This window comes from Melopsittacus undulatus, chromosome 2 (genome assembly GCF_012275295.1).
Source record: "Melopsittacus undulatus isolate bMelUnd1 chromosome 2, bMelUnd1.mat.Z, whole genome shotgun sequence".
Taxonomy (NCBI): Eukaryota; Metazoa; Chordata; class Aves; order Psittaciformes; family Psittaculidae; genus Melopsittacus; species Melopsittacus undulatus.
The window spans coordinates 82,320,312-82,345,923 of NC_047528.1; the positions used below are offsets into that span (position 1 = coordinate 82,320,312).

General features: G+C 35.7%; 1 protein-coding gene across 1 annotated transcript in view; it reads left to right on the plus strand.

Moving 5' to 3' along the window:
* The window catches only part of IL1RAPL1 (interleukin 1 receptor accessory protein like 1), a 346,993-nt gene that overhangs the window by 172,013 nt on the left and 149,368 nt on the right, over positions 1-25,612 (plus strand). Inside the window, exon 5 of the mRNA XM_034074647.1 lies at positions 19,435-19,509. Within this exon, the coding sequence (XP_033930538.1) occupies positions 19,435-19,509 (75 nt within the window). The remainder of the gene's footprint in view (positions 1-19,434; positions 19,510-25,612) is intronic.

The following is a 25,612-nucleotide window of genomic DNA, read 5'->3' on the forward strand; positions in this document are numbered from 1 at the left end:
ACCTTGGACTTTCGTTTCTAGTCAAACGACCAACTTATTTAAGAGGAGCTTCATGCTGGCAAGTTAATTGTTCAGTGTACTTGGGTTTACACCAACTGACACATTATAAGAATGGTCTCAGAATGGACCAACTGGCCCAGAGACAGAGCTTGTTCTCTATAAATAAGTAAGGAAAGTTGTAGGCTCTGCTCATGATTTTAGTACAGATCTGTCTAAAGAACCACAGGTGGGGCAGTGAGTTCTGCGTGGAATCACAGAATAGTTTAGGTTGTAAGGAATCTTCAAAGCTTCATCTAGTCCAACCCCCTTGCAATGAGCAGGGACATCTTCAACTAGATCAGGTTGCCCAGAACCACATCCAGCCTGGCGTTGCATGTCTTCAGGTATAGTGCATCCACCACCTCTTTGGGCAACCTATTCTGCTATTTTATCACACTTGTAAAAAAAAATTCTTCCTCACATCTAACCTGAATCTCACTTCTCTTAGTTTAAAACCATCACCCCTCATTCTATCACAACAGGCCCAGCTAAAATGTCTTTCCCCATTTTTTGTATATGCCGCTTTTAAGAACTGAAAGGATGCAACAAGGTCTTCCTGCGCCCTTCTCTTTTCCAGGCTGAACAACCCCAACTCTTTCCTCACAGGAAAGGTGTTCTATCCCTCCAGTTATTTTCGTGGCCCTCTTCTGGGCACTCTCCAACAGGTGCATATCTTTCCTGTTCTGATTATTCCAGAGCTGGACACAATACAGATCCACTTTAAAAAACTGTGTGGTGATTTCTGTTAAGGAGTTCAATGTGGACTGCTATGAATTTTTGTAAGGTTGAATATAAAATGCAGATAAAAGTGCTGAGCAGCAGGAAAATCCTTAAGAAAAATTAATATATTTAAGTGGTTAACTTATGACAGAGTAGTTTCATACTTCTGTAAGCAAATAATTCTCAGCAGATAGAATGAAGGGGGAATTTGCTCCTTTTAATTTTCACTTCTCAGAAACATCTGTTCTTTCTTCTAATAGACAGATGATATTAGTCTATTTTATTTCCTTGTATCTCCTGCTTTCATTGGAGGTCAATAGAATCTGTCTACTTGTTGTTTAAACTTTTAGCCATCCTAGGATTACAGAAATTTGGCATTGTACTTGTTAACCCCTTGTTATATTAGAAATAGTACATATCTATCTATCTATCTATCTCTCTCTCTCTCTTTGCTGTGTTCAACTCCTGTTTTTTTCCATTTGTGTATTTCCAAAAACACTGAAAACACATACATTGTAGTTACTTAAATATCTGAAGAAAATAGGGAATGGAGAAGCTAAAATACTCTGTCTGCAGTGTTGTAAACACAACAGTTTATATGGAAGAGTACAAAAGTGGAAATGCCTGTTAATGAGGTAAATCCATTTTAAAAAGTGCATTTTAAGGTGCATTTACAATAATAAAAATACTAACAAGCACAAATGATCACAGAATATCTGATTGTTCTGAACTTCAAAGTACCTGTTTTGATGTTGATTCATAGAATTAAGAAATTCTATTGTATGAAGTAATTCATGAGATGAAAAAGCGTATTTTAGATGTTCCAGAATCTGCTGCCAATGTTCAGCTATTAATAACTTGGCTATCACTTACAAGCAGCTTTTAGTAAGTCTTTCTTTTTTCAAAAAATGACACTTGTCAGAGAAATTGGCCCTTATGTAAAAAGTTTAGCAGATGAAAACCTGTTTTAAGAAAGTTCTGAAGTCTTATTCTTGTGTGGGTTCTTGTGTCAGAACTCTGATGCAAGGGTGTTCTGTCATGGGTAAAGCAGAGGTGGATGGGAATGAAATGGCCTCCCTTCTTTAGCTGAAATATCTTATTACAGAAAATAAAGATGATTAGGAAGAATACAAAATTACTAATACAACAATGATTATTTCTTTAAGGTCCCTTGAACATGTGTTGGTTATTTTACCCTGCTTTGAGCAGCGGTTTTGGGCTAGATTACCTCCAGGTTGAGGACGTTTCCAACCTCAACCACTTCATCATTCTGATATTTTACACAATGAGTACACTCTTAGAAACTCCTTTTGAAATATCCACATATTGATGAGACATTCTGATTAATATGTGAATAAGGCACAAATTGCCTGCAAAATTGCAAATCTTTCAGCAACACTTTCTGTTCAATAGATTTATTGCTGCCTGCTTTTAATAGCTTGACAATATTTGTTTCTGAACGTGTTGTTTTGAAATCAGTTCAACATTTCATATGATAATTTTATAGTATAATTTTTTTTTCTTTTAATTAGCACTGCATTTCTGCATTTTCTGTTTTCTGGTGTATATTGTTTGGTTCAGATTGATGTATTAAAGCTAAATCTCCTTTCTTACCTTTCCCTTTAAAAAACAAGGAGGAAGCTGTAGAAAATATGTGCATATATTAAGGGGTACAGATTCCCCATGACTTCTTTTACCTTCCATGTTGCATCCTAGCATGAGGTTTTCCTCAGGAAAATCACTACAACATAGCTCCAGTGTTCTTTCACACCACAAATATTTCCTGTTTCTTGCTTATTGATTTCTGATAGCTTGAATCCACCTTGTACTTTAAAGCTAGTTGTATTCCCAGAAGAGAAACACAGAATAATATACCTGGCTTCAACAATTTTTATTATTTATTTACTTTCTTGTTTTTCTATTGCTGTCATAAATGAAATATATTCATTTCACATTTATTGAAAGTGAGTCTGGCTGAACAATGCGTAATTTGTAGCATGTTGATGAATATTTTTGAAATATGCATGAAGGTTAAATATATACATGTTGTGGTTTTAACCAATCCGCACGGCTTGTGCACTCACTCCCCTCCTTGCTCCCCTGACTCCCAGAGAGTTAGGAAGGAGAATCCAAAGAATGTAGCCCCCACGGGTTGAGATAAGAACAGTTTAATAACTAAGGTATAACACAAATCACTATTGCTACCACTAATAATATTAATAATGATAAAGAAAATAACAATTGAAGAGAATACAACATCTCACCAGCCACCGACTGATAACTCACCCCACCCTGCCCAACTGAGCACTGACCGATACCTCCTCCATCCCCCCCAGAGTCCCAGCCCTTCCAGGTAACTCCTGGTTACATCCTGGGTATGACGTGCTATGGTATGGAATACCTCTTTGGCTAGCCTGGGTCAGGTGTCCTGTCTCTCCTTCCTCCTAGCTTCCGCTCCTCCCTGGCAGAGCATGAGGCTCAGAAAAGGCCTTGGACAAACCAAACATTTGAGCAGTAACTCAAAACATACTTGCTATCAGCAACCATTCGTAGCCTGAAAGTCAAAACACAGCACTGCACCAGCTACCAAGAAGGAGAAAAAATGACTGCTACTGCTGAACCCAGGACAATGCATATGAAATTAGTTTGAGAATCCACAAACACTTGATAAATTCAGTTCTATCAAAATAATGATGGGAGAAAATATTCAAGTGCTGCAAGAGTTTGAAGCATTGCATTTATACATGAAGCAGCTAATTTCAGTAGAAATGTGTGATGTTGCCATGCTTTCTTTCATTGTTCCTTATGCAAACTGAATTTGGAAGTGATTTGCTTTTGTTTCTCATTCTCTTCCTCCCTGTCACTGAGGATGCTTGAAATTTATATTTATTCCTAACACAAAAAATACCCACAAGTATCCTTTTTTTCAGTAGTGCTTTTTTTAGCTTCTATAGTGGTGGTGTCTACATTTGCAATTTGTGATTAGTCAACTTGACGACTAATTTAAGTTATCACATTACAGCCTGTTAAGCTTGCCACTACCCTAGCTGAGGTACCATTTCTTGTAACATCACTGTTTAGTGTGTGCTCCTCAGTGATCAGCTCTAAACAACTATAATGAGGCTTTAACTGGGTTTGTATTAAACAAATAGGGAAGCTGAGCAGTGGGATAGGAAGCAAAGTGGAACACTGCAAGCATGGCATTTCTCAAACTGCTAAAAAAAGTAGTAATTACCTTTTTCCTTTTTAGTTGATTTGAATAATAGTTTCATTATTTACTTTTGGATCAGATCTGATACTTTCAGTGTTTCTAGCTAGGGGTATATATATATATATATATCATGATTCAGTCATTAGAAGGGCCTGTGATAGCTTTTGAGGTTCAAGTGAAAACCACTGATAACAGTGAAAACTATGCCATGGATGGTAGTATAACACAATACAGGAGAAAACTTCTGAATGTAACACCAACATGTGTTACAGGTGAAACAAACTTCTGAGGGAGGTAATAATTTCTGAATCATCTCTGGGAGATGTTACATGAAAAAGAATGAAAAATCTTGTGACTGTACCTAACTGATATAACTGAGTCAGAAAGAAAATCTTGTAATAGACTTTATGCTTTTGACATGTATTCTGACCTTTGTACATAATGTACAGTGCCTGGTTTTTCAAAATACCCAGTAACTGCTGAGTACAATGGGAACATTTTATCCAAAGACTTTGAAAATCTACCTAAGTGTCTGTCAGCATATTTTAGTGATTAAAATACACACCTTTTAAAATGTTGCTCATCCCTCACCCTTGTTAATATGTGGAAGTTACTAATATACCAATATAATTACTATTAGTATAAAACAGCCATAAAAACATGCTTAACTTGGTGTATACCTGTTTAAAGTATAAGAAAAAGTTGGGAGGCTTGTTTGGGTTTGATCTTTTGGGTTTTGTTGGTAGCATAGCTTCTTTCTGAGTTTACTTTGTCTTGGAATGTAATGTAGGAGCAGAAGGTATCATCTGTTTTTCATTTGATTCAGAAGATCCTCTTTTTCTTCCTTCAGTATACTAGCTTGCTGTCCTGCCTGTGGAGGCTCTGTGTCCTAATGTCTACTGCCTAAAGCCTGTTTGATTATTAAGAATTTAAGAACATTAAACAGAGATGCCAGTCTTTTGGGCATACTGTTCCTAGGTAGTGCTCTACCCAGCAAAGATATGGCTGCTACTATGGGATAACAACTTCTATTGCCTTCTTTCTCTGCTTAAAGGAGATGGAGCCATGTAATTCAATAGTAATTTCCTAAACCTGTTTATGGGACAAAATTTGTTCCTTGCTATCAAAACTAAACAAAGAAACCACAAGGGTGAAATAGTACCAAGGAACAATCTTCCAGTCAATGCAAGAATGAGGATTTTTCTCATGATAAATTTTTCATATTTTCTCTATGATTTTATTTGGCATCTGTAAAACCTGCAGTATTTCTGATTCAATGCTTTTCTTTCTCCATTTCCCAGTAAAACCAACTTAAAGTGTTTGCTACAGCTCTACCTTTTCATGTTCTAAAACCTAGGTGGCCGAAGTGACAACTATTTTTATCCTTTCTCTAGGATGACAGGTTATGCACTTCTTTGAACATGTAAAGGAAGTCAGCTATACGAACTAAATTCAAAGAGTATTTGTATACGAAATCAGTTATGCTTATACTTTCTACACAGACTCTGCATTACAGATTTCTTCTCCATTGGGGAAAAAAGTCTGATTTGGTAGAAAATTAAATTTTCAGTCAAAGAAAATTTTCAGGCAAGTCATTTGCTTTCCAGAGATTTAGATTCCTGCTTATACCAAGTGGGATTTACAAAAGCACAGGAATTAAAAAAAATGGGATTCATATCAAGTCATGAGTTTTCGAGAATTGGCATGACACTTGTGCTCCTAAGTAGCTATACCATTTTTGAAAATCAGAATAAGGCTCCTAAATAACTAATGATATATTATAGTGAAGTATTGTACAGTAGCACTTAGTTAGCTCAAATGCTAGGAGCAGCTCAGATTTCTTAGGAGGGCACTTTTCCCTTGCTCACAAGCACAGAGTACTGAATTTCTGAAATAGAGACACAGTAGTGCCTAATACATTCTTTCTAATGAGGCTCAGACAACTCTGGATGACACTGAGTAGTGCCTTGTAGATAGACTCCAAGATAGATTAGGAAATTCTAAGATAGCTAGCCTTTCAGTTGAAATTTGAGTTTATGTTAATTCCTGATCTCTTAACTTCAGCCTTGATTCAAACCAAAATATTGTGAATTTTAAACTGCTCGTACCACAAGAACCAATAAGAAGAAATATAGGCAGACAAAGAGTAATATTAAAGAGACGTTATTCTAAATGTTGTATCCAAAATGAACACTTCTATTTTAACACCAAAAACCACAAAACAATGTGCCAGGGGGGTTGGTTTTTTTGGTTGGGTTTTGTTTTTGTTTTTTTTTTTTTTGTCAAGAAAAGTAGACATTTCTACTGAAAAATTCAGAATTAGAAAATTCCTGAATAATGATTCCTTTACTGTGTAAACAATATATATATACACCATTATGAATTTCTTCTTACATTCAGAAGAAATAACAAGTCTGGTGAAAACTAAGCAAAAGCTTTCCAGTTCTTCTAGCTGAAGGGATTTGATTATGAAGAGACCTGAGTAATAGTAATAAAGAGTTATTGTGAATTTATGATGGTAGATATTCTGAAGAGAAATAGGATGTCTTAGATTTCTAGCCAAAAAAAAAAACATGTCTTTCTGACCAAAGAAAACAATGTACAGATGATTTAGTAGTCATTAATCTCCTTAATTTAGAAAATAAACTTTGTCCAATCACCATCTTCTGCTTCCAAAGAAAAGTAAGAGAAAATTTCTTTTTAAAAAGGTCAACTAAAGAGAGGGAAGTCTGACATCATTTTCCTATTACAGTACCTGAAAAATAAATAATGTGATCTACATCGTTTGGCAGCAATGGTGCTTTTTATTAACTTGTTTGTAATTAAGAAAGGGTGTTTTGTATTGTGTTTTGTTTGTTTTTTGGGGTTTTCTGTTTGCTTGGGTATTTTTAAGTATATAATAGTGTTATTTTCAACATGATTTTCTGGTTTAAGAGATTGCTTTAGAGATATTGTAGTATATAAATATATACACATTTTTTACAGCTATGTTTTTGAGTTGTTTTTTTTTTAATGTATCAAGTATTAAATAATGGTTGTGTAAGCACCAGCTTTGGTAGCATTACTGCAGACCAAATATTTATGATGTCTAATCTCTGTTGCCAAGTTAACGGTATGATGTGTGCTAATATAACATCTGCAATACTGGGTCTGTATAGGGAGATTTAGTTAAGGCTTGGTGCATCAAATGGACAGTAAGTGCCAGATATTATTGTTCTCAGGCATGCTCCCCTCCTTCCCCTTACATGGACTGCATAACTTTTTTTTGTTTTAATGTCCTGTGGTAGACCTTGACTTCCTACCATGTTACAAATCAGAAAATCTATGCAAACTAAAACTTCAGGCTTAGGCTTCAGACAAGTTTTGTATAGAGATTAATGGAAACTCGAAGTCCCCTGTGCCAGGGTTCATGCTGTTATGAGAGGGTCTGTACACACAGTATAGAACCAGGCAGAACATCTGTATGATAAACTGTAGAGTTGTACAGTGCAATTATCACAGTATGCCCTTTAAATACAGCCCTATCCCACCTGCTGCATAGACACTTAACCCTTCAGGACACCCTGTGAATTATCCAGACTTTCTAAACCTGATTGTAAGAACAGCTATTTGCTAAAAATAAAAAAGAAGGTGGAGACCTGCTAGAAATTTTCTGGTCAAATCCCCCTGCTCAGAGCAGGGGGATTTGACCTTCAGCAATGGTAGGTTGCTGAGGGTCATATCTAATTGGGTTTGAAATATATACAAGAATGGAGACTCAGTGTCTCTGGGCAACCTGTTCCTATATGTGAACAACTTCGTAGTGATTAATTTTTTACTATGAACAATATCCCCCTGTACCTTCTTTTCTCTATGATGAGCAGTCCCAGCTCTCTCAGCATCTCCTGAAATGCTCCAATCCCTTAATCATCATTTTGGTCCTTTACTGTCCTTATTCCAGTATGTCTACATCTCTCTCATGTTGGAGAGCCCAGTACTAGACTCAGCAGTCCAAATGTGTTTCATTACAGCTGAGTAAAGGGGAAAGACCATGTCCTTCAACTTGCTGGCCATGCTCTGCTTAATGCAGCCCAGGGTGCTATTGGTCTTCATTGATGCAAGAGCACATTGCCAACTCATGTCTAACTTGTTCTTTACCATCCTGAGGTCCTTCTCAGCTAATCTGATTAGTTGACTCCCAGCCTGTGCTGGAGTGTGGGGTTATTCCTCCAGATGTTCAGTACTTGGTATTTCCCATTGTTAAACTTCCTGAGGCTCCTGTCACACCATTTCTCCAGCCTGTCAAATTCCCTCTGAGTGGGATCATACCCATCTGGTTTATCAACCACTTTTCTTAATTTTGCGTTTCATCATCTAGGTCACTAATGAGAAAGTTAAACAGCATTGGCCCCAGCACTGATCATTGATGTACACTGCTAGTACAGGCCTGTAGCTGGACTTAGTGCTGCTGTTTGCAATACTCTGAGTCCAGCAGTTCAGCCAGTTTTTAACCCATACTTAGTCCATAGTTAGTTTGTCAGTGGGGACATTTTGTGAAACACTGTCAGTTCTTGCAAAAGTCAAGATGAACAACACCAACTACTGTCCTCACATCCACTGATCCAGTCAGCTCATCACTGAAGGCTACTAGGTTGATTAAGCACATTTTCTTCTTTATAAATCCATACTATTTCCAACTCTTTTCTTCTCTTTCATGTTTTTTCAAATGGTTTCCGGGACTATTTGTTCCATCACCTTCATAGGGATCAAAATGAGGCTGTCCATCCTATGTCCCCAAGATTCTCCTTCTTGCCTTTCTTGAAGATGAGAGTGACATTTGCTATGTTATAGCCCAAAGTGTATGTTTAAAAGCAAATAAGCCCAATTGAGTGGAGCAGATAAAAAATAGCTGCCTGACAGGGCAGGAAATTTAATGTGCACTAAAAGAGAAGTACAGAGATAAAGAAAAAAAAAAGCAACAAAAGCTCTCATATTGTTCAAGAAAGAGGAAATTATGGATTTTTCTCACTTTATCGGGTCGCAAGAAATTATAGTATGTCCAAATAGCAGAGCTAAGACTGATTCAGAGAACTAAACCACTGAAATGACTCAAAGAACAAGTGAAAGAAGTATACAGGTCTAAAACAGAATCGGAACAGAATGAACAAGAGCAGGTTGCCTTTTAAATCAGATTATTCTGAAATAAAGCAACAGAATTAAAAGGTGGACTACAAATCCTGAAGGAGGAAACTCTGTGCGATAGGTAAAAACTGTAATAGCAAGGCCTTTAAATGTCAGCTCTTTGGAAGAGTTGAAGTGGTCAGGGTGCATAGGGTCTTATTCCCTTTACAAGGTCTCCTCAGAGGCTGAGAAATCTTATTCTGAAATGTCAGCATTATCAGCAGAAAGATTTAATTATGAAAAAAAAGAAGCATAGAGTGTCTAGAATTTGTGTTCAAAGGTCGTGAGCTACAGTATTTCCAAGAACTACCTGCCCTAAATCACAAAAAAGGAGGGAATAACAAAAACAAGGCATAAAGAGATCCACATATATGATTATTAAGTTTCCAAAAATCTAAAATTAAGTTTCTAAAATTTATAGTAAATTATTTCAAATGAGGGAAAATATACTTCAGTTCCTTGGGTTTGGAATCTAAATCTGAGATAGGTATATAAAATAATAGGCAAAAATGAAAATTAACAATAAATTTCAAGGCAAAACTTTAATGATTGTGACAAGGTTGAGGAAAAGAAATAATAGTGAATGCTAAAATTCAACAGGCAATCATAAGATTGAAGCTGAATGAGAAAATGTAACTATTTCTAATTAATTGGACAATGAAAAGATTTTTGGGGGGTCATGCAGTAAGGAAAATACAGTAATATTTAAGAAAACAAGAGGATAGAAGAAGGGAACAGTAAAAGAGAACCTATTATAATATGCAGAGAAATTTTAACAGTGCATGTTGCAAAATGGTTCCTTGTTGTGAAATGTGTAAGTCTGGCTTTTCTTGTTTGTCGGAACTTCATGATTTATATAACTCTGTTTTGCTGCATGAATATATAATCTAGTCAGGTAGTCCAATTGTGAAGAATACTGCATATGTTTCTGTTTGTTTCACCAGCTTTACACAAGATATATACAACACACCCCTGAAGACTCTTATAAACAAAGGTATAATATAACACATAGATATAGGAGCAACAGAATTTTTTATGAGTTTTAAAAGCAAATAAATATGTCTATAAATAGTTGTGGTAAGGATTATGTTCCATATAGATCCTTCCAAAAACTGTTAGTATGTGATGCCAGACTTAAGAAGTGCTAGGAAACAATCTCCCAAAATTTTTCATTAGTCTTGAATAGAAACAATAGAAGAAACTGCAACATATACAGTTTAACTGAGGTGAACTGGATTAGCTTAATCATGGTTTCACCCATTGGTAAAAACAAGAATGTTTTAGGGAAAGCTCTGTGTAGGTAAAACTGGAGAATAAGCCAAACTCAAAACAGTAGCATAGTGCATGAATACAAAAATGTGCCAATTGTAGTGGCCTTCTCTGTCCTTAGACTTTTGACTTCTAGTTCCTGACATAATAAAGGGAGAAGGAGCAGTTGGAGACCACACAAAATGCCAGATCCTATTGACATGTTTTATTAAGAGTGACCTATTACATGTGAGCAGCAACTGGTCTGGGTGTCCTCCTCCAGAAGTATAAAAATGGTTATGCAGAACACCTACTTTTGGTACTCTGGCAGGAAGATGGATGGTTATTTTGACCTAGAGGACTCATATAAATCAGTATATAAACATCAGTAATATAACCATGAAAAAACAGGCAAAATTTCTAAATGTTGATGAGCTTCTCCATTAAGATGAAATATCAGAGAATCTCCTGGAGTAAGGGTCCCCAGATGCCTGGTTTCATTGTTTCAGTCTTTTGCTAAGAAGAACTTCTATTTTAATTAAAACAACAGATAATATATTACATTTGTTTATAGCAACAACAGCAACCATCTTGTTCATCATTTGTCAGGTTTTCTTCAGACAATCTGATGCCTCCTAGTGGACAGCCAAATATAATAGACCATATAGACAGGCTAGGCTTTAGCGTGGCATCATTTTCATAGACTTACATAGAAAATCTTGTATCCATTTTTTTGCTTTAGGGATTAGTTTCACGCAGAAACAGTGGTGTAATGTACAGAAATATTATGTAAGAGAGGAAAAAAATATTTTGGATATTTTAGAACTATTAATTTTTTTTTGTCTTTGTGTGTTTAAGGTCTTTTTTTTTTTTCTTGGGATAGGCAGGAGAAATAAAAAGTCTTTTAGAATTAAAACCTTTCTTTATTACTTTCTTTCCTCTCTGTAATTTCAAGATATAACTTTTAAATCTGCCATACAAAGAGACCAATAGTGTCAAGATGTTAGGCTAATATTTCACTCAATAGTTTTAACTACATATACTCTTTGGTCCTTTTGAGTTTCAAGAATGCATTAGTATCTGTGATGGCAGCATTTTGATTATTTGTAATTTTTCCTTGGAGAAAACTGGGAAATGTCACTTTGTGTTCAAGAAAACTAACAACTGAAAAAAAAAACAATATATACATGCACACAAAGAGTTGTGGTCAACGGCTCAATGTCCAGCTGGATCAGTCGTGTTGCTCAGGGATCGGTGTTCGTACTGGTCTTGTTCAACATCTTTGTTGGCAACATGGACAGCGGGATTGAATGTGCCCTCAGAAATTTTGCCGATGACACCAAGCTGTGTGATTCGGCTGATACGCTGGAGGGAAGGAATGCCATCCAGAGGGACCTTAACATGCTTGTGAGGTGGGCCGATGCCAATCTTTTGAAGTTTAACCAAGTGCAAGGTCCCATACATGGATTGAAGCAATCCCAGGCCAGAGAAGAGATTTAGAGCAGCCCTGTGGAGAAGGACCTGGGGGTGTTAGTCAATGAGAAAATGAACATGAGGTGGCAGTGTGCGCTCGCAGCCCAGAAAGCCAACCATGCCCTGGGCTGCATCAAAAGGAGCGTGACCAGCAAGTCAAAGGAGGTGATCCTGCCCCTCTACTCTGCTCTTGTGAGTCCTCACCTGGAGTATTGTGTGCAGTTCTGTTGTCCTCAATAATAAAAAGGACATGGAACTGTTGGAACAAGTCCAGAGGAGGACCACGAGGATGATCAGGGGACTGGAGCACCTCCCGTATGAGGACAGGCTGAGAAAGTTGGGGCTGTTCAGCCTGGAGAAGAGAAGGCTGCATGGAGACCTCAGTATCTTAAGGTATCTGAAAGGAGCCTATACAGTATCTGAAAGGGGCCTATAAAGATGCTGGGGATAGACTCTTCATAGGGATTGTAGTGATAGGACAAGGGGGAACAGGTTCAAACTTAAACAGGGGAAATTTAGATTGGCTACAAGGAAGAAATTCTTTTCTGTTAGGGTGGTGAGGCACTGGAATGGTTGCCCAAGGAAGTTGTGAATGCTCCATCCCTGGTGGTGTTCAAGGCCAGGTTGGATGAAGCCTTGGGTGATATGGTTTAGTGTGATGTGTCCCTGCCAATGGCAGGGGGGTTGGAACTAGATGATCTTGAAGTCCTTTCCAACCCTAACTATTCTATGATTCTATAATTAGAAATTAAGAGATAATATAAAACCTCAACATCTGGCTTCATTGGCTGTTCTTCCATATTCAAACTGTTGTTAAACACAAGTGACTTGCAAGTTTAAAACATCTTAAATAGGCGTCTTGGAAATATTCTTCCTGTCATCTCAGATTTCATTTTAGCAATGTCACTTCTTTTCTCAATATGCATCACTGTAACTTTTGCATTTATCTGCTTCTGCACTTTCTCACAGAAACTGCTAATATTGTCTTTAATGCACTACATAGTTCTTTTAGGAAAATTTTTTGATGTAAAAAATTTGAGGATTTAAACTTCAGTTTTGGAAAAACATCAGAAGAAAGGATTGGGTATGAGAAATAGAGACTGTATTCATTTTTATGTTTGGGCTTTTTAAATGTGCAATAAGACAATGGGAAAGTGTAATATTTTAAGCCCAGCTGCCATGCAGTCCTCTCACTCCTTCCCCCCCTTCCTCCTCTCTGCTCCCAGAGGGATGGGGAGGAGAATTTAAAGAATGTAACTCCCACAGGTTGAGATAAGAACAGTCCAGTAACTAACTTATAACACAAACCACTACTGCTACCACCAATAATAATAATAAGAAGGGAAATAACAAGGGAAGAGAATACAACTGCTCACTACCCGCTGACCAATACCCAGCCCAACTGACCTTCCAGGTAGCTGCCCACAGTTTTATATACTGGGCATGATGTGCTGTGGTGTGGAATACCTCCTTGGCTAGTTTGGATCAGGTGTCTTGTCTCTGCTTCCTCCCAGCTTCCCCTCCTCCCTGGCAGAGCATGAGACTCAGGAAGTCCTTGGTCAGAATAAACATGACTTAGCAACAACTGAAAACATTGTTATTATCAATGCTGTTCCCAGGCAGAAAGTCAAAACTGCAGCACTGCACCATCTACTAAGAAGAAGAAAAATGAATACTACTGCTGAACGCAGGACAGAAAGACATAAACTGAAAAAGAGGAAGATTATATTTCTTTCTCAATGCAAGACTTATGTGAACATTTCAGAAGATAAGAGCTGATCTTTAATTAGTCGAAGTAATAACTAAATCACATTAGGTTACTCATTTATGGTCACATGCCTATGGGTTCACACATGTAACTTTAGTATCTGTATATGTATCTGCCCTCAGTTTGAACTGCTTGATTCAGTGTATAACCAGCCTTGTTTACACAGTGGGACAGAGCAGTTTTACAAGGCTACTGTGCAATTCATGGCATACATGCTTTTAAGTGATGCCCTTGTGAATGAAAACTAATCTGATTGAGCTGAGAAATGAGATTTAAGGTCGTTAGAAGTATCAAGAAGTTATAAAGAATTCCCTTTCTATGGAAGTCCTTGCCATATATATTTTTTTAAAAGGACAATGATTTCTCTAGTGATATATCTGAATACGTAGAACTATACATATATTAGGAGAAATAAGGAAAATAACAACATCAATGTATTGCATAAGTTTTGCTCTGCTCACAATTGCTCTAAGGAGCCTGAGAGTTCTCTAAATTAGTATTCGTCTGAAGAGTGACTGTGTATACCAATGTTTAAAGGCTGCAGGTTCAGGCTGCACATAATTAATTTTATTGCAGCCTATGCTACGCTACTGTTACTGTATTATTTCTTTTACAGGTATGACTATTGAAAAAAAAAAGAACCAAAAGCATACACAACTGTTTTCCGAGGAATAGCATTTTCCAATTGAAATGCTATAGTTTTTCCTCCTATTCTTATAATTACCTGTGATTCCTACATATTGCCATTTATAGCAGCTTTTTGCTGAAACCATGACAGTGTGGTTAAATGTTGAGGTGTAGTTAGAGGGGCAAGCACACCACATGCACTTAATAGCCAGACACCATCCAACTCTGAGGGCATGAGGATTAAGCAGTAGTGCCAGGTACTATGTTCAGAAGTGCCTGAAGGTTCAGCTTTTAGTCAATCAGACCTAATATCTCTTCTCTGACAGAGGTGCCTCATTCCCAGAGTCATTTGCCTGTGGGAAAATTAGCAGAATGAAGGGAGCACATAAAGAAATCCAGGCACAGAAAATCAGCAGGGAAGTTAATAGTAATGAGGAATTCCTTACTTTCTAGAGGCAAGTTGAGATGGGGGATCTTTCTGAACTGCAGGGTGAAATCAGAGAAACAGTGCAGACTTCAAGAAAGAACTCAATCCCTCTGGCTTCCTTTTGTTTCAAAGTGTACAAATATTTTGTCTTAGTATAACAGTGAATTCCTTGCCTGATTTAATTCTGTGCCTTAGTTGCAATGCGTTACAAGGCTATGTCAGTCTTCTTTTCTAAAAATGGTCTAAGTTCATAAACATAAGAGGTTTAATCTCGTTATTTTTTCTCAAATCTCGGATCAAAAGGGTTTTCATCCTCAGAAAGGAAGTTTTACTTCAATAAAAAGTTGAACAAGAAATACTCTGAAATATAAGTAACTCAGACTGGCCAGGTAAGGCAGCCATTCCTGTGACTTTTTTTTTTTTTTTTCCTGCAGGAAGTGTCCACCCAATAAACTGGCTTTTTGAGTTGCAGACAACTCCACAGCCCTTCCTGTCTCTAAGAAACTGAACTTCGGAATTATTTTTTCCTTATTATAAATCTTGCAGCATTTGAGGCAGATCTATTTTTTGATATCCAGATTTTTGATTTTTTTTTTATGTACAGTTTGAATTAAGCTTTTCTTCATTAGCTCTGTTAAATTGTAACAGGTGGGTGGTCTCTTCAAATAACAGAATTTTGCATAGGGAAATGTATATATCGTGTGACCATAAGCTTCTAAACTTAAAATGGCAGCTTAGAAAGAGCAGTATGGAAATAGGCAGCTGATGTAAAATATTATCCTCTGGCTAGCTACCAGAAGGGTGACGGATTGTGATGGCTCTCACTTTCATTACCACAAGACAAATTGTTCAATATGTTTTAAATGTAAAACCAATCTGATAGACTTTGAATATGAATTTAGGCACTTTCTCTTTGAGCAGGATCAATATATCTGCAACTGGATGGTATCTCTGGAGTTAAGTATTAATTTTTAATAAGGCTTCAGAATTGGTTATTTATGATTTTTTTAACTTTAGTTTTTTTTCTAATCAAAATCAAGTTTGACATATTTGTGATACATTCATCACTGGTGATTTGGAAATCAAATATAAGATTGTCCACAAACTTGATTTATGATTCAATAATCCAGCATCTTTGGTTGTTGTTGTTTGTTTTTTTTTTCTTTTTTAAAGAATCTGACCTGTCAAACCTCTTTTTTTTTTGAGAGGAACATACCAGTTTTCTTAACTCTCAAGTGGGAAAGAAAGGGAAAAAAAACCCAAACAAACCCTAAACTATCAACAGGGAAAGAAAGAAAAAGAAAGAAAGAAAGAAAGAAAGAAAGAAAGAAAGAAAGAAAGAAAGAAAGAAAGAAAGAAAGAAAGAAAGAAAGAAAGAAAGAAAGAAAGAGAGGGAGGGAGGGAGGGAGGGAGGGAGGGAGGGAGGGAGGGAGGGAGGAAGGAAGAAAAAGAAAAAGAAAAAGAAAAAGAAAAAGAAAAAGAAAAAGAAAAAGAAAAAGAAAAAGAAAAAGAAAAAGAAAAAGAAAAAGAAAAAGAAAAAGAAAAAGAAAAAGAAAAAGAAAAAGAAAAAGAAAAAGAAAGAAAAAGAAAAAGAAAAAGAAAAAGAAAAAGAAAAAGAAAAAGAAAAAGAAAAAGAAAAAGAAAAAGAAAAAAAAAAGTGGGGAGGGGGAGAGAGAGAGGGAGGGAGAAGTACACCCATGCATCAGTAGGCGATAATGTCCAGGAACTAGGATTCTTGCTGACAGGCAAGAACTCCATTATGCAAGAATAAGAATCTGAATACTCTGTTCCAACTGTACAACAACCACATTGATAACTACTGCCTGGTGGGTAGAGGACCCTCTCTTTGTGTTTTCTAAACACATTCAAAAGAATTCTGGTTCTTTGCATACAGTACAGAACAGGAAGTGCTTTCAAATCATTAGTATTTTTGTAGGACATGAAAATTATTGCTTCCAGAATCTGTTAATGAAAAAGAAAAAAGTTGTTTAACATTTTAAGAGACCGGATGTAGTTGTGTTTTAATTTTTGTTTGATTCTTGCTGTTTAGTAAAAGTTTAGGAAGCAAGGATGAATCTCTGGGTTTGCTGCTTGATTTAGTAGATAACTGTGCCTCAATAGACCCATCTGAAATTTGTATTAATTTTGAATAGCCTGTTGCATGATGAGTTGACCCAGTTAAGAAGCCAAATTCCATGATTTGAAGGACATAGAACAGCTTATAGGAGATGCATATGTCTACTTCAAAGTTTCTATATCAAACAAGGGTTGCAGATACTCTGTGCTGTCCATTAATGTTGCTATCTGTGGAGAATGTAAACTGGAAAGACAGAGAGGCAGCTGGAGATATTTCCACCTCTGCCTCAGTCCATATGGATTAATTGCAATGAAAACCTACATATATTTGCAGGTTAATAAATAGATGAAATAACAGACACTAAAGGTGTTGATTGACTGAGGGCACATGTCAGGTCACCTTTGAAAATCTGAGATTCTAATTATACCACATTACAGAAATTATTTTCCTTGCCTGTATTACTCCCATTCACAATATTTCCCTACAGCCTAAACCTCTGCAATGCAGAATACCCAGGGTATTTTTTTTTTTTGCATTTTCCAGATGGGTGAATGAGTTGGCCCTGGAAGATGTGATTGCTCTTAATACAGACATACCTACAGCAGTGTTAGGTTGGCAGGCATCAGCAGGGAATGCAATACTGAAATACTGATATTTGCCCCAGTTTAAAGAGGTTAGAGTTGCACTGTCTTATTAAGCATTAATTCTTCGTGGCCACAGATATTGGTGACTATCACATGTCAGTCTTTTATTAACTGAGAAAAATACTGTTTTCTAATCTACTTATTTGTTGCATTCCGATTAACTTTACCAGTTACTATATCTTTATTTAGAATGAGAAAACTTTGTTTGCTGGAAGAGTTTCAAAACAGATTTAGAACAACAGTGACTCAGAAGACATTATCTGATGAATGGTAATTGACTTGAAAATGACAGAACTGCAAAACTAAATTTAAATTCATAGTGGATGATGGTTAAAAAATTGCAATGTGCTGATAAATTATGAGCCTTTACAGAGTAGTCAAGAAATGGAAATGACTAATTTTTCAGTTTAAGAAAAAACTTATTTTGAATTCTTTTGCCTTCTATCCATGTTATCTCCCCCTCACCCCCCCCAAAAAAAAAACAAAAAAACCAACAAACCAAAGACAAAAGGAGCTAAAAATAATTAAAATCAGAAAACAGTGTAAAGAAAAGTCTTTCACAGCTGTGGCTCTCTCCAGAGTCTATAGTCTAGAATTATTTCCTAGAAGAATATAAGGAAGTAGAACCTGTTGTTGGAAAAATTAGTGGAAGAAAAGTCTGTGGACCAAATCCCATTCTTTTCCTATCCCTGAAGAAATATTTGGATTCAGTCCTAGATCTGATAGGGTCAAAATCCCAGACACCAAATGGGTGGTTTTGTTCTCTGGTTAGATAAAGGAAAGCCTCTGTAATGCAGAAACATATGAGTAGATAATGGATCCATTCCATCATTGTTGCAAAGTTGAAATTTATATTGTAGATTTTAAAAGGCGTCATAGCTTAATCAAAGAGAGGAAACAGTAAAGGGAATGCATAAACCTCTCCCACAATTCAACTGACAGAAGATGAGTGTGTTTAGTAGATTAAACCCATACACATGTGGATGTATGTGTCAGGAAGAAAGGGAACAGTGATTTTGACAAGTTGGAGGGAAGAAATATTATAGAGCTATATCAAAATGTCAAATGTACTTTAAATCTCTGACAGCCCATAATCTGTGTTAAAGACTCAAGTATGAATTAATGTTGAAAAGCAAAATATCAAAGTGTTCCAGGTGGCTACAAAAGTTTGAGCTTTCCCCTGAACATTTACTATCAATTTTCAAGAAAAGAATAAATGAATGTTCTTTTTTTTTTTTGTATTGCATGCACTTATCTGTCAGAGATCAGTAAGGATTACATTTGCTATCAACAACAAATGTAGTAATAAGCAATATCACTTCTGTGAATAAAGTATGAAGATATTAAATCTAGTGGAATAACTGCAGTATTTAAATGCATAGAGTGCACACACTTCAACAACCTTCAAAAGGTTTTTGACCACTACAAAACTCTTCTTATTCCAAAATTTGCATTAGTTTCCTAGTATTATTTCACGATAGATCAAAAAGAGAAGGAAAATAATCTTATTAGAAAGTAATTTTACTAATCTTGATATTATTTCACTGTATCCGTCCCTTAGATTTTGAAAACTGAGTCTTTTTTCTAATACTCTACTGTCAAATGTTTCAGTGACGGTAATATCTTTTCAAATACAATTTTAATCAAAATTTCAAAATTGTTTTACAGTAACTTAAATCATATTATTTCTCTGTTAATAACTACATTTGACAGAAAAGTAATTGAATATTAAACAATGAAATGCTGGATAATATTTATGAAAATACAAAATTATGATGTGTCAGTGCATGCTTTTTGTGAGGGATTAAAGAGATGAGTTTTATTAATGGAAGTGAATTCAATATCTTAGGATGTGAAAGATTCTAAATATCAGTGCTATATTTATTCTCTAAGCAGAAATATTTACAGCTACTGAACACATGAGCATTATTTAAACAAAAGAAAAACTGAAGCATTTCTGAAACAATAGGTATAAAATCAAGTCTTATGCTACCCAATAATAATCATAAAACTATATATGTGAATGTCTTTCTTTTCTAGCACCGCTAACAGATAAACCACCGAAGCTTTTGCATCCCTTGGAGGGTAAGCTAACAGTTCAGGAGACCCAGTTAGGTAAGTAACAAACACATAACTTACTTATATTCAGATTTTATAAAGCTGTTTGATGTGTTAATGTATGATGACAATGTGACGGTATGTTGACAATAGTTTCATGGAAAAGGCTTTAAACATTGTTTCTATGGAGAGATGTGTCATATACCATCTAAAAGATTGTTGTTCACAAAACAATTGGAAGCAATTGATACTGAATATTAAACTCTTTCATGTTTCAGATATTGGGATATTAAACCAGATGCCATTTTTTACCTTTGCTGAAAGTCTACAGTTATGTTTACCTGAGCTTTTCTTTCCAAACTTCCCCTTTTCTATATATTTATATATACAAATATAGTGGTGTAAATTCTTCTTCGAAGACTTCTTTGCTTTGGCGATTATTTGAAGCATTTCAAAAATGCTCTGTGATTGTAAATGTTATACTGGTCTAAAACCATCCAGTAAACAGTGAGAAGTTAATATAATAGCACCTGATTATTCTGAATGTATGAATATATATATGTAAAGATAAATGGAGAGAAATTGATGCATGAAGAAAATATTTTGCTTATTGTTTTCTAGCCTAGTGGATGGTAGGTATATTTTTTCACTTTGGTCTCCTACTGCTGTACAGGTAATTAAGGCTCCAAAGCTAAGTGTATGATTTACTAGAGTTTGCAGGATTTGACAATCCATCCCACATGTAGATAGACACAGAGGGTAACTTGTAAGAAACAAATAGTTCTCAGTAGGCTATGCTGTAATTACGGTTTGGAGTCAGAACAGTAGCCTTTTGGTAGGTCCTCTAGCATGTTAGCTACAGAATCAAATGTAAACAAATCTAAACCTCATAGAAAAAAAAAAAAGGCAAGCAAAACTCAGTACATTCTGCAGCACCAGAAAAAGCAGAAGGCTTGCAAATTAATTCTGACAGTCATTGGCAGAACATTTTGTGTGGCAGTGTATGGCTAATAGTGGACAGAGAATAATTAATCTTTGCTTTAATAATCATAAAATATTGCTTAAAATTATTCATGCTATTCAGGTAATATTCTGAGATGCTCATATATAAGTTTTCAGAAACAATTATAGAGAAAGGAAGATGTAACATATTTCCATCTAGAGCTACTTTCTGTTGTTCTGAAGGTATTGTTTCTGATGTACTGACTCAGAAAACTTCTTCGGTATGACAATCCTAGATGATTTTACCTTTTTGCTTGAACAAGCATAGGGAACAGAAAACAAAGTGATTCCACACATTTTTCTCCTAACTAATGTTGCTTACTGAGATTTTTTTTATGAAAAAAAGCAGAAGGCAGAACCTTTTGGGGGTTTGATGTTGTATTACTAAATATACTGCATGGGTGAGACTATTTCAATAAAAAGTGTAATTATTCATTGGTGGCTTCTTATCTAGGATTTTTAGAATTAATCACATTTGTTTTCTTGTAGTTCTAAGAAACAAATTAAATAATTTGAGAAGTGCTGCATTTAGAAAAGAGACTTTCTAAAAAACTAAATAGCTATTGATGAACATGAAAGAGTTAATTTGAAAATGTCACTTTCGAGCACAGATGGGAAAGTCTAAGTGTAAATGGATGTGAAGCTACAATACTTAGACTTATATCACGAAGTTACAAGAATATATTAATTTGTTGTTTAAAAGCCTGTTAAAAAAATGATAACTGGAGAAAGTGCAAAATAAGTGATAGCTCCCTGACATGAAAATTTTGTTGTTCCACTCCTAGATTTAATGTCATGGCCCTGCTTTGAAAGCTGTTTCACTTTCCCTGGGGGTAGTTAGCATTCATTTCAGGGGCCAGTGCATACCCAGCAAAAACTGCAAAATATTTTAAAGTCAGAATAATGCCAAAATTGACTCAGTCAAACCTTAAGATAGTCACCTAAGCCAGCAGCCTTCTATGCACCTGAGACTTGGGGTGACCTCATTTTGCAGACTGGTCTAGACACTGCCACAAAACATGTTAGTCTTCCAGAGTGTGTTTCAGATGGCGTTTGTCCCTTATTTGGAAAACAAATGTGTTGGTGGAAGGGGAAGAAGTGGAATATTTATCACAGAAAAGGGAAAACATTGAACCTGGAGCTTCAGGTAGGCTGTGGTTTCATTAACATGTCACTGGCTGGTGTGGCAGGGAGCTGGGGCAGTCCCTGCTCTCCCCCAGCGTTTCTCCACCTTGAGTTGGAAATGAAGCAGGCTGCAAAAGTCAGGGCATTCCCTGGTGGGTGCATACATAAGTTACAGAGATGCGTCAGCTTCTTCAGGTGCACATGGTGTGCTGAAACATAAATAGTGAGGGTTCACCTCAAAATCTTCCTCTGCCTGCAGGCCTCTGCTGATAGGCACTAGGCATGCTTTTGAGAAAACCCTCAAAGAAAACAGAAAGAAGTCAGAGCTGGAGAATTTGAACACCTCAGTCCTATGAACCCAAAGGTTCTCATCACACTCAAGCTAGCCACAGTCTGTCATGGAAAAGGTGTCCAGCTATTCACTCGATTTTTGAGAGTGTTGAGCATGGCTGCACTGCAATGAGCAACCTTAGAAAGTCACAGGAATCATGATATGCCTTTTTATTACACTGATTAATCGCCAGAAGAACACAAGATGGAAACTAGAGAAGAAATTAATTTCTTATAGACTTTTCTTTACGGACAATATGAGACAGCCAAAGCATGAGAAATCCTAGATGAGGAAAGAAAGACTAGTTCCCAGCTTACCTGTTTTGCACTAAATGCTTTTTGTTTGCAAATTCACTTCCAATTTTGTAATCAATAACTTAATCCTGTTGCAACTTAATCCTTAATACAGTTTTCTTTTTAAGCTTTTATCCTGTTAAAAGGGTTTTTATATAGGTGTGGTGACCTCAATATCTGAAATATCTGAAATATCTGAAAAAAATCACTCCAGATAAAATATATCAAATACAGTCTTCAAAAGTTTGAAGCCTGCAACAAGCTTGAATCTATGGTGAGATGAGTAGTGTTTCCCACTCTGTGGTCTGTCAGCAGCACATGCCAGGGAGGGGAGTAAAGCAGGCAATGAAGGGGAGGCAAGGCACAGTTAATGAAGAACAAGGTAATGGCCCAAGGACTGAGGAATTCCAAAGGTCTTGGCCTGTGGGAAAAAATATCTAGTGAAAAAGAAACCCACATTGTAATAAGGGAGATTTTAATCACTACGATATTATTTTAAAAAAAAAGAAAAAAACAATTTTTTTTTCCTAGGTGCCCTAGTACCTTCTTCAAACTTTCAATCTTCAGATTGCATTAATCTAACTATTTTGTAGTTGAGGTAGTCCATAAAGGGTGAAAAGTATTTTACTAAGTAAGAGACGATAACTGAGTCAGAAATATTCAATTGCACCAAAGAAAAGATTGCAGTTAGAGCTCAATGACAACATGGCAACTGATTTTCCTACTTTTTTTCCTAATTTTATAAAAACCTAAAAGGACATAATTAAGATATCAGAAATAGCATGTTTATGTATTTTAAATGTTTGTTTTTCTGCCTTTCTTCATCTGTGTGTGCATGTCTGAAAATAAATATATATGCATGTATACCTAATTTCAGCCTACATATTGAACATATATATATAAAATATATATAGACAAAACTCAACAATGCATTTCTTCAAATTTTATGTCAATTTATTAATGCCTTCTGTGGGAGACATTTATCTGATTTAATGGTGGTATAATAAAACTTTTTTATTAGTGTTAGATCATAATCCATTGAGAAATATCTGCTCCAGGGGATACTATATACCATACTCATCTGAGGTGCTTTCTGTGTTAGGCATCTAAATAAGATTTAACGCAATAAGGAGTTCCTTTTTAGTCTCTCTGCAACTATGTACATTTTATTATTTATGTACAGATTAGATATATAAGAATTTTCTCTTTCAGATTGTGCAGATTTCACATTTTATTGTTATAATACGAGAGAAGACTGTGGAACCTCAAAAGATTTTTCCATATGAATTGGATAATCATCCAAAAGTTTAACTTCCTGTTTAAGACTTTCTTAAACAATCAAAAATCATACATCTTTTACTAGCAGAATAAAATATAATCAGATGCAACAAAACTCTTATTAGAGTTTTCTGTGGGAGACAGCAGGATATAACTTATTGTAACCAAGATCATGATAAATGCCGAATACCATATACCAAGAAATGCAATTTAGAAATAGGCACATAGGTACATGATTTCCACCCTGTGAAATTAGAGTCCTAAAAAGGCACTAATTGTTTTAATCTGAAACAGCAGGAATCACTTCTTTCTGTGATTGTTTTTCCCAGATTTTTGGCTTCAGGCTATACTCTGCTTCTAAATTATATCTAGGCACTTCATCATGTCTAATGTTGAAAGAAATACAAACATTTCCTTGCATACAAAGTAAAAAAAAAAGTCGCATAATAGTACCATGCAAAAGCATTAAAAATATTACCAATAAATGTCAAAATCAAAATTTAATACAGTGTACTAAGTACTTATCAGAGAAAAGTATTTTAAATTAATGAACTCCTCCAGAATATTCTGCTTTAGAGATACAGTCGTGAGTACTCAAATCAGTGAGATTATTCTTCTTTGTAAAAACAGCCCAACCAAATGAACAAACAGAAATCAAATGTACAAGGGCAAAATCCAAGACTGAAATTAGTTGGAATTACTATTAGGGAATGACACATAATTAGTTTGTCCAGGGTGGTACTCAGAACAATTTATTTACTGCAGTAGATACATATGTTAATGTGACCAACAATAACAGTACAACCTAGTTTAAGTCCAAAATTTAAATTAGGAGTAAAATGCTATCAAAAGTGATTCAAAAGGAAATAAATCCATCCATTAAACTAGATGGCTTGCTATGCTGATGATAATATGAATGCAACAAACCCTAGTGCTGAGACATGGTGAGAGGGGGAGTGCATAGCCAGGGAGAAAAGCGTGGAGAAGAGAACATAAAGGCGTTTCGGCTCAAACTGATTATGAAACTTCACTCTAAGTCAATACTTGGTCACAGTACCATGAACCCATCAGCTTCACGTAGATTGAGAAGCACTGGAGTGGCATACATCATATTGTAACACAGTGGAACTGCTCTGAAACTACCCATATCTTCCCGTGAGGATGTATTTTGTCAGGGCTTTGGCACAGTGACACCTTACTCCATTCACTGTGTGGGAGTTTAGACTCTGTTTTAGACATGTGGGATGACACACCTGAAGTTAGAGTGTGTGAATTGCTCCTTTTGTGACACCTATGCATGGCAGGTGAATAGATCTTTCAGAAACATTTTATGCTCAACCATTTAACACTGAATTTCATAACAGGAAATTGCATAGGTATAGTATATCATAGAAGTTTATGGCCCAGGTCTTCTGACATGCTTGTATTTTTTACTGTTAAAATTACTGAAACATAGATCCATAAGCTGAGATATGTTAATGGTTTACCCTGACCAAACAATTCTGTCATTATCTTAATGTTATTTAAAGCTATACATGAATCACAATGCTACTTAACAAGGTATCTGGTATCCAGTTAGAGAAACTTGAGAGCAAGGAATACATTTTCCAATGATAAAATAAAAAAGTGTATTAGTCATGTCAACTCTCTAGTAAAACATTCAGTTAATTTTGTTTATCCATTGCTCTTACTTCATCTCCTTGGTACTCATTTATGTGTAAAAAGCATACTGGTGGATGTTTCTTGTTTTTCAACAGAAGGATATATGCTAAATTGGTGATACTGAGAACAACATAACAAATATTTTTAACGGCTGATTTTAGTCATGATTATACAGCTCATCAAACTTCAAAGACAATTTAAATTTTAGCAGATGTTATTTTCATTGGTTAATTTTTAGTCTTTTAGTATTGTCAAGTCAGAAGATTTATTTCTCAGAATTTTTTTAGTTGCTCCATTTGGTGGCATTAAAAAATAATCTCAAGGTTGTTCCTGCCTTTGAAATATTGCTTTGTTACAGAAAAAAACACACAACCTGTGAAGTAAGGTTATTGGCTGTACTTTATCTGTACAGTACACTGAAAAGGTATTTTATGTCTAATCTTAGGACTGTGGAATAACTTATTTTTTA